This window comes from Topomyia yanbarensis, chromosome 1 (assembly GCF_030247195.1).
Source record: "Topomyia yanbarensis strain Yona2022 chromosome 1, ASM3024719v1, whole genome shotgun sequence".
Lineage (NCBI taxonomy): Eukaryota > Metazoa > Arthropoda > Insecta > Diptera > Culicidae > Topomyia > Topomyia yanbarensis.
This window is the reverse complement of record NC_080670.1, coordinates 201,297,840-201,318,811: the sequence shown is the minus strand read 5'-3', so window position 1 is coordinate 201,318,811 and position 20,972 is coordinate 201,297,840. Positions and strand designations below refer to the sequence as shown.

The 20,972-nt window shown below is 39.8% G+C and overlaps 4 protein-coding genes across 17 annotated transcripts in view; all 4 read left to right on the top strand.

Moving 5' to 3' along the window:
- LOC131688075 (zinc finger protein 624-like) overlaps positions 1–20,972 on the top strand; it is a 170,005-nt gene that overhangs the window by 62,922 nt on the left and 86,111 nt on the right. The gene's annotated exons all lie outside the window — the stretch shown is intronic.
- LOC131687880 (zinc finger protein 664-like) overlaps positions 1–20,972 on the top strand; it is a 151,574-nt gene that overhangs the window by 64,895 nt on the left and 65,707 nt on the right. The window contains exon 3 of one of the 13 annotated variants that reach the window (XM_058971984.1): positions 17,755–19,303. The exons of 9 other annotated variants lie outside the window; for them this stretch is intronic. In XM_058971984.1, the coding sequence (XP_058827967.1) occupies positions 17,755–19,000 (1,246 nt within the window). In that variant the 3' untranslated portion in view covers positions 19,001–19,303. Of the gene's footprint in view, positions 1–4,090; positions 5,432–6,023; positions 7,463–15,712; positions 17,113–17,754; positions 19,304–20,972 lie in introns of those variants that run through there. 3 more of the 13 variants (XM_058972011.1, XM_058971991.1, XM_058972015.1) reach the window with 3 other exon arrangements.
- The window catches only part of LOC131687977 (zinc finger protein OZF-like), a 220,908-nt gene that overhangs the window by 173,985 nt on the left and 25,951 nt on the right, over positions 1–20,972 (top strand). The window lies entirely within an intron of this gene.
- LOC131688092 (zinc finger protein 501-like) lies at positions 1,966–4,062 on the top strand. Its single transcript, XM_058972247.1, has one exon. The coding sequence runs from the start codon at positions 2,402–2,404 to the stop codon at positions 3,725–3,727; it is 1,326 nt and encodes a 441-aa protein (XP_058828230.1). The 5' UTR covers positions 1,966–2,401; the 3' UTR covers positions 3,728–4,062.

Here is a 20,972-nt window from a genome sequence, read left to right as displayed (position 1 = left end):
CTGGCCATCGAAAGGAAAGAAAATCAACAGTCGTGGCCCTCGCACACTGCCCCTTCCTTACCAATAATGTGTTTGTGATCGGTTGAGTTTGCCTTCGAAGCCAAATGGGCAGGCCATCGAATGAAATCCGTTTTGCTTCGATTGATAAAAAAGGAGGAGCTTCGATCTAAAACTTCATGATTTGCAGCTCGGTGCACGCAATTAGCGGGAACCAATAAGGAATGAGCTTCAGCCAGAAGATTTAAAATCGAGTTTTCCGTGTATGCATGCTAATTTTCACCCGTTGGAAATAAATCGTTTGATAGCGCTCATAAGGGCTAATTTGTTGGTCAAAGAAAATTTTCACTGGACGGGAGATTTTTGTTAGAATTGGTCCTGGTTACTAGCACGGAGTTGCACAAATTAATTCACGGAGATGAATCCGAATGATCACCTTCGCTCCCGGTGTTTACATTCAGGCTGCGCACATCTGACAAGTGAACTTACTGAAACCGACTGAAATCAAGATATGCAACTCGCTGCATGAAATTAGCGGGAAGCAATCACAAACGAGCTTCGGTCAGATGATTTAAAATCGGTTTTTCGTGTCTATGCCTACCTTCAATCCAAAGAAAATGAAAATGGTGCCTCTGAGAGTAGCACCTAATAACGCAAACCAAGCGTGTACAGCTCACAAATATTTTTTTCTCGGTATTGTACAGCCCTCTGTTTGCTTCAAGCAGCCAAATACGAATGATAATAGGCAAGAAATCTGTGCGGACCTATAAAGGGCGAACACGAAATTATTGCGACACCGAAAATGTCATGCCAATTTTCTTATAATGTTTAAAATCAAACCAAAATTTTAGGGTAGTTTTATACATATATTTACTTCAAAAATCAAAAGAAAAGTTAATCGATGGAGCCTTGAGTGTAAAATTGAACGCATTTTCGCTTGATGCCCTCCATCAAAGTCTTTACAGTGTCATCCGGTACCAGTTTCTCATTTTTTCCATTTTCTTAACATGTCCTTCTCGTCTTTGACTGTCTTCTTGCTCTTCCGAAGTTCTCGTTTCATCATTGCCCAGTACTGCTCCACCGGGCGCAACTCCGGACAGTTTGGCGAATTCATGTCCTTTGGAACAAAATGGACAGAATTGGCGTCATACCACTCCAGGACACTTTTAGAATAGTGGCATGATGTCAAATCTGGCCAAAATAGCGGTGCTTCGTCGTGCTGCTGCAAGAACGGAAAAAGGCGCTTCTCGAGGCACTCAGATTTGTAGATCTCGCCGTTTACTGTGCCCTTTGTCACGAAAGGCTCACTCCTCAGTCCGCAAGAGCAGATGGCCTGCCAAATGAGACATTTGGAGGCAAACTTCGACATTTTCTTCTTAAATTTGTCGTCCACATAGAACTTGTTCTTGCCGGTGAAAAACTCCAACCCAGGAATTTGCTTAAAATCGGCTTTTATATACGTTTCGTCGTCCATCACACAGCAGCCATATTTTGTCAGCATCTTCTCGTAGAGCTTCCGTGCCCGAGTTTTAGCCATCGATTGTTGCCGCTCATCGCGGTTTGGGAAGTTCTGTACCTTGTATGTATGTAGTCCAGCTCTCTTGTTTGCAATCTGGACGTAGCTCTGCGACATGCCGATCTTTTTCGCCAAATCACGGCTTGAGACGTTGGGATTTGCTTTAATCATCCGCTTCATCTTTCCCTCCGTCGTTTTGTTCTCCGGTCCCGGTTTTCTTCCAGCTCCTTTGCCGTGGTCCAACGTCAACCGCTCCTGGAACCGCTTCAACGCTCTGGAGACGGTTGAATGGTGAATGTTCAACATTTTTCCCCACTGCCGGTGCGACAGGTCAGGAAATTCTAGGTGTTTGGAAAGAATTTGTTCTCTCGACTCGCGTTGGTTCACCTCCATTTTCGTTGAATCGAAAAACACGACTTCGAGTTTGACAGTATGTAAACAATACCAATCAATGAGAAAGTGTGCAAAATTTGGTTGATTTTTACCCAATGGTAAAAAAGTTATGCCCTGTTCAATGTGTCGCAATAATTTCGTGTTCGCCCTTTATTTAAAACTTTTCGAGATTTTATTGTTCGGTTGGTGCACCATATTGACGGCTCTGTCCGGGATGGGCTGAAAATTTTCACTTTTTCCGAGTCGTTTTCGAAAAATGTTTCAAAACACTAAATTGATTAATTCCATTCAGTATAACAAAAGATATGAGCGTTCAAAACCTTACACGATTTTTCTTGCAAAAATTTTGAAAAGGGGCCCCTGTATTGAAAGGTAATTCGTTAGACTAGACAAAAAAATAATTCTGCATTTACAATGTAGCCAAACAAATAAATGAGTCCGCTCAGCTGTGACATCCATCCATCTAAAAGGGAACAGTAGCAAAAACAACGCCCGATGATACTCGTCACAATTACAGCACAGTCATTTAGTCCAAGAATTCTAATAGTGGATGAATTGTTCTCTTTTTGTTCCAGCCACTCCTCCTACGATCAGCTGGATCGTGCTGGTACCGGTCTCGAAAAGCCCATCAAATGTGACATTTGCGATCGACAATTCGCTAAACTAGGCTACTTAAAACGACACATGCGAATCATCCACACCGAAAGTACATCTCACCGGTGCGACATATGCGGGAAAATCTATAGGCTGAGGACCTTATTTGAAAGACACAGAAGAATGCATACCGGCGAACGGCCGTTTCATTGTGAGATGTGCGGCAAAGGTTTTACATTCAAACACTATCTGACTATTCATATGAGATCGCATACTGGACATCACCGCTATAAGTGTGATGTTTGTGGCAAAGAATACAGTTCAAGGAGTTCGTTTATGGACCACATGAGATCCCATACAGGCGAGCGCCCGTATGTATGTGACATATGTGGAAAAAGTTATGCCAGTCAGAACCTCCTGAGAAAGCATACGTTAACACATTTAGCAAATCGCCCGTTCAACTGCGATGTTTGTGGCAAAGGATTTACTACAAGAAACACTCTTGTGGATCACGAGAGATCCCATAGCATCGAGCGCCCGCATAAATGTGACGTATGTGGGAAAACCTTCAAATATCCCTATGGGTTGCGGTATCACAGTGGAGTGCACATGGCTGAACAACCTTACAAATGTGACATTTGTGGCAAGGGATTCTCTGTCCAGGCCCAGTTCAATCAGCATCTAAAAATTCACACAGACGAACGTCTGCATCGGTGTAATGTTTGCAACAAAGAGTACAGAAGTAAGGCTTTCCTCGTCACACACATGCGGTCTCATACTGATGAACGGCCATACAAATGTAAAGTTTGCGGTTCTTCTTTTAGGACTTCGAATGTACTGGTGGCGCACATGAAAATTCACTCAAACCTAGCATCAAACCCGTTTAAATGTGACATATGCGGAGCACAGTTTGGCCAACGAAGTACTCTTACCGTTCACAGTAAGGTTCATCGGAAGACACCGTTCCATGAATGTCCTATTTGTGACAAACAATTTCTCACCACTCGAGAGCTGGATAGGCATAGAGTCACCATTCACAATGAGCGACCGTACAAATGCACGATCTGTGACAAAGCCTTCACTGCCATGGGGAACTTGCGGTCACATCTGAGGGTTCACACTGGCGTGATTCGACTCAACTGTCACATTTGCGAGCAGAGCTTTACAAGGAAATCAGACCTCAATGTACATGTAAAGAAAAAGCACGCTCAAGATAAACCCCTGTAATGTATGTTGAAAAAGAATATTTCTGATACACGAACGAAATATTTTTTGTATGTACACAATGTGTCATGTAACAAAAACTGCAAGTGGGTAACTTGAGCATTTGAGCATATGGATGCCGCGCATGGATGTGTTGTTTACTATAGGCAGAAATATCAACTATGTTAGCATTATAGAACTTGACGGACAAGAACCAAATAAAGTTATCTCATCACTACCTACAGAATTACTTCGTGTTTTCTTATAGTATTATCAACAGGTTATGGGCCCAGGGATTACCTGTACGAGGGCTATTCGTCACAAATGCAGCAAAGTCGTTCAACCGAAATTTCTAATAGTCGACGAATTGTTCTCTTTTTGTTCCAGCCACTCGGAGGACGAGCCGGATCGTGATGGTACCGGTCTCGAAAAGCCCATCAAGTGTGACAATTGCGATCGACAATTCACTACAGTAGGCAACTTGAAGCGGCACATACGAAACATCCACAACGAAAACACATCTCACCGGTGCTACATTTGTGGGGAAATCTTTAGGCAGAGGATCTTACTCGTTAGACACAGAACAATTCATACCGCCGAACGGCCATTTCGCTGTGAAATATGTGACAAAGGTTTCACATGCCAACCCTCTTTGAACATTCATATGAAATTGCATACTGGAAATCACAACTACAAGTGCGATGTTTGTGGCAAAGGATACAGTTCAAAGAATAAATTAACGGATCATGTGAGATCTCATACAAGCGAGCGTCCGTACGAATGTGACATATGTGGAAAAACTTTTGCTAGCCAGTGCATCCTGAGAAATCATACGTTAAGACATGTTGCAAATCGCACGTTCAACTGCGATGTTTGTGGCAAAGGATTTATTACAAAATTCAACCTTGAGCATCACGAGAAATCTCACAGCACCGAACGCCCGTATAAATGTGACATATGTGGGAAAACCTTCAAGCATAGCTATGGGCTGCGGTATCACAGTGGAGTGCATATGGCTGAACATCCTTTCAAATGCAACCTTTGTGGCAAGGGATTTGCTTTCCTTGGGCTGCGCAATCAGCATCAGAAGGGACATAATGAGGCACGTCTGTTTCGGTGTAATGTTTGCAACAACAACTTCAGAAGTAATTCTCTCTTGGTCGCACACATGCGTTGTCACACTGAGGAACAACCATACAAATGTGAAATTTGCAGTGCTTTGTTTAAGTCCGCGTTTAACCTTGCCGGACACAAGAGATGTCACTTAAACCTAGCTTCAAACCCGTTCGAATGTGACATATGCGGAGCTAAGTTCCGCTATCGAAGAAATCTTAGTGCTCACAGCAAGGTTCATCGGCAGACACCGTTCTATGAATGCCCTAATTGTGACAAACAATTTCGCTCCTCTAGCGAGCTGGATAGGCACAGAGTAGCCATTCACAATGATCGACCGTACAGATGTACGATCTGTGACAAAGGCTGCACTACTATGTCGAACTTGCGGCAACATCTGAAAGTTCACACTGGCGTGATTCGGCTAGATTGCCGCATTTGCGAGCGGAGTTTTGCAAGGAAATCGAGTCTCAATAAACATGTAAAGGAAGTGCACGCTCAAGATAAGCCTCTGTAATGTAAGGCGCCCATCAAATCAGCGTTCAAATGTTAAATTCGCAAACCTCATGTTAGAACAACAAATTGGACAAAATAGGAAAATATTTTTGAAACTTGGTAATCAAACTATAATTTTCAAACATTTTTCAATATTTTCTACATCATGTATCATTGAAATAATTACTAACAACTTGGCAACTAGGCACTAGGAAACGGTCTCTACTAAAAGTGAACAATTTAATCGATGGAGTATTATTATACTGGAAAAAGTTATTAATGACCTATTCTAACTACAGTAAAGACCCGATTTTATCGGCCCCCGATTTTGTCATTCTCATATGAAAATTGATAGTTGGGCTCTAGCAGACGAACCAAGTTGAAATCGAGCAAATCCTTTGTTGAGCATATGATCCTAAGTTGGTGTTTTTTCCTAAAAGACCCTAAAAAGCTATCCCCACCAACATAGGTTTGAAATGGGATTCATCCAGAAAATATCCCATAAAACTAATGATAACTTCCATGAACGAGGACCGTGGGCGCTCAGCTAACACAGATATTCTCACTTCTTAGTTGCTTTGGCGTGACATCCATCCCGTCTAAAAAAGCGAACACTAGCAAAGACAATGCTCGAGGATATTCGTCACAACTACAGCACAATCGTTTAGCCAAAAGTTCTAATAGCGGACGAACTGTTCTCTTTTTGTTCCAGCCACTGCTCCGACGACGAGCTGGATGGTCCTGATGGTACCGGTGTCGAACAGCCTAAATGCGACATTTGCGATCGACAATTCGCTAAGCTAGGTTTCCTGAAACGGCACATGCGAACCATCCACACCGAAGAACCGTCTCACCGGTGCGACATTTGCGGTAAAATCTATAGGCTTAGGATCTTATTCGAAAGGCATAGAAGAACGCATACCGGGGAACGACCGTTTCGCTGCGAAACGTGCGGCAAAGGTTTTACCTGTAAACCCTATTTGACCAAGCATATGAAATCGCACACTGGAAATTACAAATACAAGTGCGATGTTTGTGGCAAAGGATACAGTCCAAAGTGTAAGTTTGTGGACCACATGAGAACCCATACGGGCGAGCGTCCTTTCGAATGTGACATATGTGGAAAAAGTTTTGCTAGCCAGTGCATCCTCAGACTTCATACGTTAAGACATGCAGCGAGTCGCACCTTCAACTGCGATGTTTGTGGCAAAGGATTTACTACAAGAAGCACCCTTGTGAGTCACGTGAAAACCCATAGCATCGAGCGCCCACACAAATGTGACATATGTGGAAAGGCCTTCAAAAAGCTTTATTCGCTGCGGTATCACAGTGGAGTGCATATGGCTGAACATCCTTTCAAATGTGACATTTGTGGCAAGGGATTCTCTGTCCTTGAGCAGTTCAATCAGCATCAGAGAACTCATAATGAGGAATATCTGTATCGGTGTAATATTTGCAACAAAGAGTTCAGGAGTAATTCTCTTCTCGTCAATCACATTCGGTCTCATACCGGTGAACGGCCATACAAATGTGAAGTTTGCGGTTCTTCGTTTAGGGGTTCTAATGGCCTGGCAGCTCACATGAAAGTTCACTCAAACCTTGCATCAAACCCGTTCAAATGTGACATATGCGGAGCAACGTTCAGCCAACGAAGAAATCTTAACGTTCACAGTAGGGTTCATCGGCAGACACCGTTCCATGAATGTCCTAATTGTGACAAACAATTTCGCACCTTTAACGAGCTGGATAGGCATAGAGTAACCGTTCACAATGATCGACCGTACAAATGTACGATCTGTGACAAAGCGTCCACTACGTTCTCGAATTTTCGGCAACATCTGAGGGTTCACACTGGCGTGATTCGGTTTAGCTGTCACATTTGCGAGCAGAGCTTTACAAGGAAAACAAAACTTAATAAACATGTGGAGGAAATGCACGCTCAAGAGAAATCTTTGTAATATAAAGCGCCAAATCAGAGTCTAAAACGAACGATGCCGTACGGAAATCTCATCATCTTGTTTTCGCCGGTCCAGTTGCAGCTGTGTCAATTATTAACTAAATACAACAATGACAAAGCCTGTTTTCGTTTCACAAAGAACAATCGCAGTAGTAGCCACATTCAATTCCCGTTGTTAAAATAAATCGTTAAGTTGATTCGAACTGATAATAATGTATTTAGGGATTTGGTTTTATTTATAATAGAACGGAATTGAGATATTCTGCTCTTAGAATTACAAGGCACCATGGAGGAGCATGCACATATCAGCAATCACGTACCATTTCTTCAAAACATGCTAAGGCGAGTAATCCACCAATGACACAAACATCGTTGCGTACAACATTTTCGTTTCTTGGAGCCTTGTGTCGCAAGTACTGCTTTCACTACTCGGTGAAAGCGTAAAACAATGCATAGAAGGACCCACAGAATACTTCGTTTTTTAATTTTATAGTCTGTTGTCTCATTTTTGATCCAGTCCGAGCGAGATTTTCGCCTGAGAGCCACCATTGCGGGCCACGACCATCTTTACCGTACCGTATATTTTCGTGCATGTTTGAATAATTTATTGAATGTAGGATACGTAAATCTTCTAGGCGTTTAAGCTCTGGGCAATCGTTTATTGAGATTGTTTCATCAAAATAACTTGAACTCCGGACAGTCGGGAGTGTTGTCGACAATGTAAAATGGACCTTAAACAATGAGTTTAAAAATGGTATTGTGGAACATTCAAAAATTATGTCGCGCAAAGATTACCCAACACTAACTAACCCTCTGTCATATTACCACGTTATTTTTCCCCTTGGTCTAATACGAATCAAATTCTTTTAGTTTTTCCTTCATTTTGTAGTAGCACTTATATGCAGCTACTCGCAAAAGTGTTCATGTTCTATGGAATTTCCTATATACAAAACGGCCGATTGCGTCAAAGCACATGACGTGCTCCCCTCCCATTTATGTCACAATTAGTCATATCTCTTCCTAATAATAGCGTTGCAGAATTTACAAATGGTGCTTATAGATATAATCATAAGCATATTGAGATCCCGTAACTTGAAATTTTCCACCTCGTTCGAGTAAACGTTCCGATATTACAATGAAGACGCGAAACAAAAAAAATAAAAATGCTGCGTTCCTAAACGATGTTAACATCATGCACGGATCAAACACCCCCCGTTTCCAAATAGTACGTACTTATTCTTAGCTCAGTATAATTGACTGATGAGTTAATGGACTAAAAGTAAAGCAATAAATATGACCATAAAACATTTGTTCCTCGTGCTGAAATGATTGCCGAAAATTTATAATTGGATTTGAATTGATCTTGCGAATTGTCAATTCTCCACCTTCATACATAATTCAAAAGTCCATCACTCAGACAAGACCATGCGCATTTCCCACACGCATTAAAGACCCAGTGTATTCGTTTCCTAGTTGGTCATATAAACACTAAACAAACAAATAAATTAGTTTGCTCAGTCTACAGAAATGTCAGCTCGATTGGCCATCAAATGAAAGTACATTTAAAATTACATACGACAAAACATGTGCAATTCAAAATATAACAAAATGAAGATTGCTTAATTATTTGCATTTCAAAAAAGATCGGAAAAAAATTAGTTGCCTAACCAGGGTGGTTCATTTTCAAAGATAGCACTGCTGATGAATCACTGTATAAAAATTGGTGATAAGGGACGCGGACGAAAATAGCTGACCACCGCCTGCACAGCGGTTTCCAACCCTTGGAGTCCCATCAAACCTTCGTGGGTGTATGGTACAGGTGGAAGAGAGCGTTTCTGACAATGGCAGTTAATTTTTTATATTGATTGTTTGGTGTATATAAGGGACATGTAGAGGATATCGCGGCTTGCCAGCACATCTCGAACCGGCACGTTGGGTGGTCTTCCTCGGGCCCGGATGGTGTCCATAAGCCGAGACCTGGCGAAACTGTACTCGGTGCACGCCCAGACAATGTGCTCGATATCGTGATAGCCGTCGCCACAAGCGCAGATACCACTTTCCACGAGCTCAATACGCCGGAGATGTGCATCCAGCGTATAATGGTTTGCCATGAGTCGAGACATCACACGAATGAAGTCAGGACCCACATCCATCCCCTTGAACCAAGGAGAAAGATATTTTTTGACTATGGACCAGAAACTCTGAAAACACCAAAATAGTCTGATCATTGAGTATAAGGTGACCATTAGAGTGACAAGAAAAAATTGCCCCCTTCGGCCCATCCCTGATTCCTAGCCGCACCAGGAGTATTTGCTCCAAATTTGAAGCAAATCGGACAAGTCTGGCTATCGGACCAACGTGCCTGAAGTTTGTATGGGATTTTTCGACAATTTACATGGAGAAAATCCACTAGCTTGCATTTTCGACGCTAGGTGGCACTGTATGCATCGTGTTATCACTGTAAATGAAACTAAGAAAGATAATTTAATTGCCTACAACTTTGTCGAAGACTGCTAGTCAATCTGGCTTTGCTAAAATAAGTTATTAATTTTTTAACGAAGTGATATCTGAGTTAGTTTTGCATGGGGCCTATCAATCCGAAGTAAGTGGTTCCTGGTCTCGGTAATCTTAGAAACTAGCAGGAATTTCCACATGGGATATCAAAAACCCCAAGTGTCCCTATATTTCAGTCCCTGCATTTCCCCCAGGTTTTTCACAATGCATTTGTATTACGATTAAAGGTGAGACGAAACGAGTACCCGGCGCGAACAACCGTGAACAATCTCCTACTTCGCGGTGGGCAGAGATTGCTTAGAACTATACGAGAAAGAGACTTTTAAACGTCGGATCGCCCGAATTTGCCCCAATATACGCGACGCTACAAATGCAGATGAAAAACTTGATGGAAGCTGAAAAACGCGATTATTGGCACCGGTCCGTCGAAGGATTAACTGACGGATCATCAGAGAAACAGTGTTTCATCTGGTGACCTGGGGCGTACGTTGTTGTGTATTCGATTCATCCTGTGATTGAAATACACGGAACGTTCATCGTATAACAGCTATGCGTCGCTTTTATGCAAACTATTATGACTGTAGTGGCGAGTGCAATCGTAAAAGAGGCTGTGCTACCAACATTTTGATGGTTTTATATTTACCTATCAACCATGCCCACATCGTTACAGTTACAGGAGGTTTTCCGTTTGATGGAGAATGAAAAGCACTTTTTGTATTTCTTGGGGAAAACATGGGAGTTTTTGAGTACTTTATCTGAAAAATCATAGTAGATTGCTTTAGTTTGAATTCTTTCACAAATTTCGTGGATCGATGGAAGTTCTGGAATACCAAAGGTATCAACAAATCTTGGTCCAAGAGAAGAGATGAGAGGCATGAGTTCATTCGGTTGATATCTCGGGTCATGTACAATCATTAAACGTAGAATTCCCATCTCCGGCGTATTGGGGTCATAGAGAGCGGTCTCTGCGCTTTTGGGTGGCAGGTTATCGCGATATTAAGCATGTTATCTGGTCGTGCGCTAAGTGTTCTAGTACCAGATCTCCGTTAAACGAATCCCTTCGGCCTCGTTCCACAGTCCAGTTCGAGATGCTATACCATATTCGTTACTGATACTTTTTACATGCATTAGGCAAATAGCAGTTGGGAAATTGGATTCTGAAATGATTATGACTTTCATTGATTTAGTTTTCGACAAAAATACACTGAAAAAAAAATCAGGTTGGGCCAGGAAGTTTTTTTTTCAAATAACTTTTTTTCCTTGAAAGTGCCCAACTTGATTTTTTGACAGTAGGTAGGAAACATAATTACCCATCTTGGAGCCAAATTTTATCCAAATCAAACATGTTTTTTTTGTAAATCGTTTTTTAAATTTTCGAAATTGATTTTTTTTCAGAGCAGGATTTTTTTAATATTTTTATTCAAAAATTTGATTAATTTTGTGAAGAATTTTTTGAAGAATTTGTCATTTTTAGACTATAGCCATTTGGAAAAAATTGGTTAAAAAAGTTTGACCCTTTTCAAAAGACGGTTTGGACCATTTTTGGAAAAACAAAGTATGCAAAGTGCTAATAATTCAATTTTTGGTCTTTTGACTTAAGTGCCAATACCTTATTTAGGACTGGTGGTATCTAGCGTGGAAATTAAATAGATCAAATGTGTTGGGGTGATCAGCTGCCGTTGTGTGTGATTCTCGCTTTGCAGGCAGGGTACGATCACCGTCGCCAGTGGGATAATCATATTTTCTTTCTGGGATGTCACCTTACCCAGGGATAGCATAAGGGTTAGTGCATTGGGCCGGAGTCTCAAAGGTTGCGAGCTCGAATCTCGCCTCTGGGGGGATTTTTTTCACATGATTGCTTAGCTTCACTCACCATTTCCGATCGTTTTTCCCCGTTGGATACCACCAGTCCTAAATAAGGTATTGGCACTTAACGGACCACTTCAGAGTCAACTGTGGATATTACCTTAGTGTAGAGAACGATTTTTTTCACCGAGCATATGATAGATGCAACCTTCAATTCGCTTCATATCCTAAAGCAAAGCATAACAAATATTTTAGAATGAATATAAAATAAGTATATTCATTCGTACGGAAGATATCCTGTCGAGAAAATTGGAGACCTATGACAGGTTCATATAGTATGACGTTATCGTGCGCTGCTATTTTCTAGACAGGTTATCTTCACTAGTACCCTAGAGAAAGCACTCAACTCACCTTGATCCCTTCGTGACAACCGAAGAAAGCTTTCCCAATTGATAGAAACTACAAAAACGGCATTAGAGTCGACTTTTCCTATCCGAGAAAATTATGAAAATATTTCAATGTTTACCTTTATATCGGCAACACCGTGAAATGTGCATGCACTGTGTGCATTTTGTAGTAATTTGGTCAGAACTCCATGTTGAATACGTCAAGCCAGGATTATTAGAGCATAATTAAGTATTTTTGTATACTACAACTTAGACAGCATGCTTTATATTGAACAAAACTGCTTTGACACACATTCATTTTTATTATCGCTCAATAATTGAGTGAAACATACTTGCGTTTCTGGCCATTTATAGTAGCTCATTTATTACATTGTGAAAACGTTTTGCCTTAAACTTTATTCCATGGCCATCTAGCTAGTTTTTCTCGTGTTTGTTGACACTAATAGCATCACTTGCATTGCTGTCATGCATTTTATCTAGCTAGCTAATTGAAAAAGGGCAATTTCAATTTCAGGGAACCGATACGAATATAAATGAAGAAATGCATTAGACGATATTTCAGATTTTAGTAGCGCCCGTATCTAATGGGGGCAAATAATCAAAATACTTCATTCAGATATAAGTATAATCGTTGCTGTTGAAAACTGTGAAATCCAACTAGTGACAATCGTATTTTTTATACTCTATGCAATCAAATCACTACTACGCACCTGTACAAAAGAAAAATGGATCGGCGCTAGTTGGATTTTCTAGTTTTCATCTGTAACGACAATAAATTGGTCCTAAAGGTACTACTTCAATGAAAATAGCTGACTATTCAGTCTGCTCAAAATCGTTATTATCCAATAATAAATAAATAGATGGTGTCAGTCTACACCGAATCTAATAACGGGTTGGAAACGACGAACAAGGATTATGATCTTACGATCGTTCCTAGGCGTGATTTATGTTCACGATTTATATATTATACTAGGAATCATGAACAAGTTCATGAATACATGAATAATATTTGTTGATTTTGTGAACTAGCACTGATATTAAACCGTGCCTAATATATTAGGATTAGGATTGAATTATATTTACGTTCTTTACACTTCTTCTCTGTCATGTTTGTGATTCTATGTATTCCAAGTATATTACTGAATTTATCATATCTTTGATTATTATTGCGATATCTTTGATAAACTACATGTATGTTATACTTATTTGAACGAGTTGAGTTTTTTAACTAACAGGTGGTAAACGTAAAATTTGTCAAAATTTACCACCAAACTGAGTCAGTGTCTAAACACAACTGCTGTCAAAATGTATGCACTGACAACAGTTGGGGTTAGAACCTGACTCAGTTTCGGGGTCAAGCAAAAACGCCAAACAAAACCATGACAGTTTCTTAAAATAAATGTTCCATGAAACAAAATTAGGTCCTTACAAAAAGGGCGATAGTGATAATATACTAGTTCTATAGCGATATAACTAGAACAGGCACTAGCACTGAAAACGCTGTGGCAGCAATCGAATCAAAACAAAACAACATTATTTGATCAGCCACTTTTGACTTTCACATTTTTTAGGGTTTGTAAAATGAATTCTTTGAAACTTGTGGCAAAACAGTTACAAAAATATGCTTTCGAATCGTGAATCTTTTATTCTTTAGGGTATTATTGAATTTCTCGAGCCTTGAATATAAAAAAACTTCATCAGCAATTCACCGTGTCATACACTAAGGCAAAATGCATAGCGAAATTCATAAGATTCATCTTATGATAACTAGAAAAGTAACAAAACTATGTTTTCATAAGATTAATATGAAAAACATACGACTTGTATGATTACCTTAACATTTTACAAGTTATTGCCTATGCCAGTCGTTCGAGTTTCATACGAGCATCTTATGATTCGCATAAACATAAGAGAAATGTATAATATTGTCTTATGATAATTCAAAGATGCGTTATGAAACATGAAATCATAGCAAACCGATTTGACCAAATAAATGCCGTTTCATAAGATAATCTTATGATTTACATACGTGCTACTTGTGGCTAAAAATTATACGATATTCCTATGATATTCGCTGTATTTTTTGCCTGAGTGTAGGTAAACGAGTTATAATTTTCACTCCCTTTTCTTGTAAAATACAAAACGAATAGTTTTGCACAAGCAAGGTCTTATTCATCCACTACAGACAAATGTGAAAATACGATGACTTTGCGAGAATAGTAGAATATGGTAGATGAATGCTGAAAATGGAAACAATTGACAGCAGAAAACACGAAAAGGCCACCAGGATCAAATGAATTGAATGGATGAAATGAATTTAACAGATTAGTCACTTTTGAGTGATTAATTTTTTAATTCATCTACGTAGAAAAATACAAACTTACTACAGATTTCGTATAGTAATAAAATAAAGGTTGTATTTTTGGTATTTAGTATTACTTTGCCTTCTAGGAAAAGTTCTAGTGTCTCTTTGCATGTACTGATGGAACTCTGTCTCTCTTCAGTATACCGTTATCTATTACTTTGCCTTGTATAAATCCAACAAAATAAGTAACAAAGTATGAGCCACACGATGCTTTGGTCGGTGTCAGCTACGCAATACTCAAATTATTTTTCGTGCCGTGTTTGTTGCTGAACATTGTATAAACAATTGTCAAAAACGACTTTTTCAAATGAAACGCTAGATTTTTGCCTAGCATGGTTTGTCAAAATAATCATAGTAACCAACAGTGTTCCTAGAATATTTTCGCTGTCAACATATTTTTTTCCATTGAAGTGGTCCCTTAAGTCAAAAGACCCAAAATTGAATTATTAGTTTAATTCGAACGGGCGGGTTCGCTCCCGTCATACCTCTGTTCACTGGGAAAAGGACCAGAAATCGACAGTCTTCATTAGCTCTGTCACCCACCGAAGTACGATGGGTAATGAACTAAAAATTAGACATCAGACGATAATAAAAACCCGGGCCTTGGTATCTAGCGGGGAAATTAAATAGATCAAATGTGTTGGGGTGATCAGCTGCCGTTGTGTGTGATTCTCGATTTGCAGGCAGGGTACGATCACCGTCGCCAGTGGGATAATCATATTTTCTTTCTGGGATGTCACCATACCCAGGGATAGCATAAGGGTTATTGCATTGGGCCGGAGTCTCAAAGCTTGCGAGTTCGAATCTCGCCCCTGGGGTGGGGGGGGGGGTATTTTTTCACATGATTGCTTAGCTTCACTCACCATTTCCGATTTCCCCGTTGGATACCACCAGTCCTATGCAAAGTGCTTTTTTGTGAGAAAGTTCTAATGTAAAAAAAATTAAAATCTGAGAGTGTGCCGCCAACATGTGTTCGAGTTGGCGCGAATTTCGTCAAATGGGTTATATTTTATTGTCTTAAAGTTTGAAAAGTATCGTTCCACTAGGTAATTTTCTATATAGACAGCTTATTTCCGATACACCTCTAAAAAGCTGCTAAAAGGTAGCCTCTCAGCATCCATGTAAAGTAACTAAAAATACAAATAGGCAACCATTACCCAGTCCACACACACACCTACTTTCGTTAAATTTCGTCCGCACGTAGGACCTTTGCATCTTTCTCCGAAACTGCCTGGGAGTTCTATTCACCCATCAAAAAGGAACAATGACACGAGGACAGCAACATTCAAGAATTATCAACACAATTTCAGCAAAGTTCTAATAGTCGACGAATTGTTCTCTTTTTGTTCCAGCCACTCCGACGACCAGCCGAATCGTGATGGTACCGGTCTCGGAAAGCCCGCCAAATGCGAAATTTGCGATCGACAACTCACTACACTAGCCTACTTGAAACGGCACATGCGAATCATCCACATGGAAAAAACATCTCACCGGTGCGACATTTGCGGGAAAATCTATAGGCTGAAGACCTTATTCGAAAAACATAGAAGAATGCATATCACAGAACGGTCGTTTCATTGTGAAGTGTGTGGCAAAAGTTTCGCAAGCACGTCCTATTTGGACAAGCACATGAAATTGCATACTGGAAATCACAAACACAAGTGCGATGTTTGTGACAAAGAATACGGTTCAAAGTATGCATTAGCGGACCACATCAGAACCCATACAGGCGAGCGTCCGTACGAATGTGACATATGTGGAAAAAATTATGCTACCCAGAGCATCCTGAGCATTCATAGGTTAAGACATGTAGCAAATCGCCCGTTCAACTGCGATGTTTGTGGCAAAGGATTTATTACAAAATTCAACCTTGAGGATCACGAGAAATCCCATAGCATCGAGCGCCCACACAAATGTGACGTATGTGGGAAAACCTTCAAATATATCAGTGGGTTGCGGTATCACCGTGGAGTGCATATGGCTGAAAAACCATTCAAATGCAACATTTGTAGCAAGAGATTTGCTTTCCTTGGGCAATTCACTCAACACCAGAGGGGTCATAATGAGGCCCGTCGGTATACGTGTAATGTTTGCAACAAAGAGTTCAGAAGTAATTCTCTCCTCGGTGTACACATGCGGTTTCATACTGGTGAACGGCCATACAAATGTGAAGTTTGCGGATTTTCGTTTAGAACTTCGGATGCCCTAGGAAGGCACATGAGAATACACTCAAACTTAACATCAAACCCATTCGAATGTGACACATGCGGTGCAAAGTTTGGCAAACGAAGTAATCTTACCGTTCACAGTAAGGTCCATCGGCAGACACCGTTCCATGAATGTCCTAATTGTGACAAACAATTTGTCACCCTTATAGAGCTCGATAGGCATAGAGTAACCATTCACAATGATCGACCGTACAGATGTACGATCTGTGACAAAGGTTTCACTACTATGTCGAACTTGCGCCAACATATGAAAGTCCACACGGGCGTGATTCGACTCAAATGTCACATTTGCGAGGAGAGCTTTACAAAGAAACGAAATCTTAATAAACATTTGAAAGAAATGCACGCTCGTGATAAACCTTTGTAATGTAAAGCGACCATCGAATTGGCGTCATAAACGATCGATGCCGTATAGAAATCTCATCATGTATTCGCCGTTCTCTTTGTAGCTACTCGAACATTGGAAATCAAATGCAACAGTGACAAAGCTTGTTTTTGCTTCGCAAAAAATAGTAGAGATAGTCACATTCAATTTTAGGTGTCGAAATAAATCGTTAGGATGATTCGAATTTCTAATCAATCATTTATAGTTTTAAATTATTTTCAATAGAATGGAATGGAGATATTCTATCCTCGGAGTTAGAAGGCGCCATGGTGGGACATGCACATATCAGCGATCCATTTTCCCCTCTCTAAAACCTGTTAGGAAACAGAGCTGTTATTCGTACAGATTTATCTGTATTATACAGATTTTTAAGCGCAGATACAGACCTGATACTGAATGTAGATATACACAGATTTTTTTGAAATTTCAATTCAAAACGTTCACCATTTCCGATACGCCTTAAACCAACTAAACTGAAGAACTGCTGAACGGTGGCCTCTCAGCTTAAGAAATTAGTGCATCCATGTAAAGTCAATAAATTAATAAAAATACAAATAGGCAACCATTCCCCAGCCCACACACGCCTACTTTCGTTAAATTTCGTCCGCTCGTAAGAAAGACCTTTGCATCTTTCTCCCAAACTGTCCGGAAGTGCCATTCACCCATAAAAAAGGAAAAATGACACGAGGACAGCAATATTCAAGAATTAACGACACAATTTCAGCAAAGTCCTTCGGCCGAAAGTTCTAATAGTCGACGAATTGTTCTCTTTTTGTTCCAGCCATCCCGACAACGCGCCGCCGGATAGTGATGATACCGGTTCCGACAATCCCAACAAATGCGACATTTGTGAACGACAATTCGTTACACTAGGCAACTTAAAACGGCACAAGCGAACCATTCACAACGAAGAAATATCTCACCGATGCTACATTTGCGGGCAAACCTTTGCACAGAGCAGTTTACTCGTAAGACACAGATCAATTCATACCGCCGAACGGTCGTTTCGTTGCGAAAAGTGCGGCAAAGGTTTCACAAGCAAACTCTGCTTGAACAATCATATGAAATTGAATACTGGAAATCACAACTACAAGTGCGATGTTTGTGGCAAAAAATACATTTCAAAGTATGCACTAACGGACCACGTGAGACGTCATACAGGCGAGCGTCCGTTCGAATGTGACATATGTGGAAGAAATTATGCTACCCAGAGCATCCTAAAAATTCATAAGAAAAGACATGTAGCAAATCGTACGTTCAATTGCGATGTTTGTGGCAAAGAATTTATTACAAAATTCAACCTTGAGGATCACAAGAAATCCCATAGCATCGAGCGCCCACACAAATGTGACATATGTGGGAAATCCTTCAAATATAAGAGTGGGTTGCGGTACCACCATGGAGTGCATATGGCTGAAAAACCTTTCAAATGTAACATTTGTAGCAAGGGATTTGCTTTCCTTGGGCAATTCACTCAACATCAGAGGGGTCATAAGGAGGCCCGTCGGTATACGTGTAATGTTTGCACTAAAGAGTTCAGGAGTAATTCTCTCCTCGCCGTTCACATGCGGCTTCATACTGGTGAACGGCCATACAAATGTGAAGTTTGCGGTTCTTCGTTTAGAACTTCGGATGCCCTAGAAAGGCACATGAGAATACACTCAAACTTAGCATCAAACCCATTCGAATGTGACATATGTGGAGCAACGTTTGGCAAACGAAGTACTCTTACCGTTCACAGTAAGGTCCATCGGCAAACACCGTTCTATGAATGTCCTAATTGTGACAAACAATTTGTCACTCTTTTAGAGCTGAATAGACATAGAGTAACCATTCACAACGAGCGACCGTACAAATGTACGATCTGTGACAAAGGCTATCATACCTTATCGAGCTTACGCGTACACATGAAAGTCCACACGGGCGTGATTCTACTCAAATGTGACATTTGCGAGGAGAGCTTTACAAAGAAACACAATCTTAATAAACATATGAAAGAAATGCACGCGCGAGACAAAGCTGTCTAATGTAAAGTGACCATTAAATTAACGTCGTAAATGTTAAATTATCAACAACGATCGATGCCGTATAGATATCTCATTATCATGTGCAGCTACTCGAACATTGGGAATCAAATGCAACAGTAACAAAGCTTGTTTTTGCTTCGCAAAGAATAGTGGACTGCTTGTTTCCGATTCCGATCCGCGTTAGACCAACTGAGCTAAAAATATGCTGAATGGTGACCTCAGCTTAAGAAATTAGTGCGTCCATGTAAAAAAATAAATAAATAAAAAAACAAATAGGCAACCATTACCCAGCCCACACACGCATACCTTCGTTAAATTTCGTCCGCTCGTAAGAAAGACCTTTGCATCTTTCTCCGAAACTGTTCACCCATAAAAAACCTGTTTTAATCCACCTAGTGGTGCAATTGTGTCTTTCTCATTTATCCATACTATGTTTCTGTTTATGTTCAATATAATTGTGGAAATGTCTATTAAATTGTTATTACTCTTAGCACGTATCTGACACACACTACCACGAAAGTCGACGCTGACTCACTTTAAACAAAAAATGTAACAATTAGAGTAAGGTTAGGGTGGCGATTCCTGGAAAAAACCTGGAAAATCAGGGAATTTCAGGGAATTCTATTTGACCTGGAAAAACCTGGATTTTTCAGGGAATTTGTATTCAAATCAGGGAAAAAATTCGACCTGGTGTTAAGGTTTTTTATAAATGCGACTGGGAAATATTGGCTCAAATATTCGGTTGTACACACTTACTCCCCTCAACACAATCACAACAATGGTTATATGGCTCATCCCCCGTCAGATTTACAACCAAAATTTGACTTCGCTCCAATTTTTTTTTCTTGCATTCTTTAGCTAAAAATAATTGACACGTATTTTTTGTTTTGACTGAATATGATACTTTTTTAAGTTATTAGATTTTTAACTTTTGAAGTTTATAAAACCGAATACTTTTCAATCACTGATAACTCGAAAAGTATTTGATGCTTGGAAAAAATTATTATTTACAAAAAGTTGTTTTTGCATGAGCTTACCGAAAAAAACAAAAAAAAATATTTTTGTTATATAACTTATGAAATCTGCAATTATTATAATTATTATAAACAAATTGATTAAATATCAAGAATCATGTTTAATCTTTTTTTGTGAAAAAATCTGGAGTGGATATCAAAATACTATGCGAGATATTACAGTTATAAACTGAAGACAATCCAATTTTACACTAAACGACCAGTGACCTGTTATAATTATATTATCTCGTGAAGTACTTGGAGATCCATTCCGAATTTTTTACCTAATATAAATGATTTCAAAAAATAATAAAATGCTTTTGGTTCAACTTAAAAAAAAATTCTTCTACTATTTGCAGAATACATAAGTTACATAGCAACAACAAATATGCATTGCAAAAACAATTTCGATGAGCTCATGCGAAAAGTCAACTTTTATTATTTAATATTTTTATACAAATTGAATAGTTTCTGAGTAGAAGATTCTTTGATTCCAGTGGATACTGAGTATGTGTAATTGCCTACGGGTCCGCTACCCCCCTTTCATACAGTGGTATGCTGAATGCAGAATTGTAACGAATTTTGAGCGTACTGTTAAGTGGAGCCGGTGCAGAGCAAGACTCGAGCTACGATAGTGGCTACCAACATACATACATACAAATTGAATAGTTTCTGTGTTATCAGTGATTGAAAAATGTTCAATTCAATAAAATTCAAAATTTTACAAACTCGCGAACAATTTTCAGCTAAAGATCGCAAAAAAAATTGGGTTGTAACTCTGACGTGGAATGACTCATATATAATATTTAATATGGATGCCACATTGATTTATCGACGGCCTTGTTGTGATTCATCTGACTCTGTAAGGTGAATACATATAAGTACGCTTGGTGTGCACAGGCCGTTTACTTTGACACCGCTCAATGCATTACCTTCGCCGAACCGTGGGTATTTTTTAT

Coding starts and splice junctions, on each gene's coding strand:
- LOC131688092 (XM_058972247.1), top strand. CDS start 2,402: ATGATACTCGTCACAATTACAGCACAGTCATTTAGTCCAAGAATTCTA.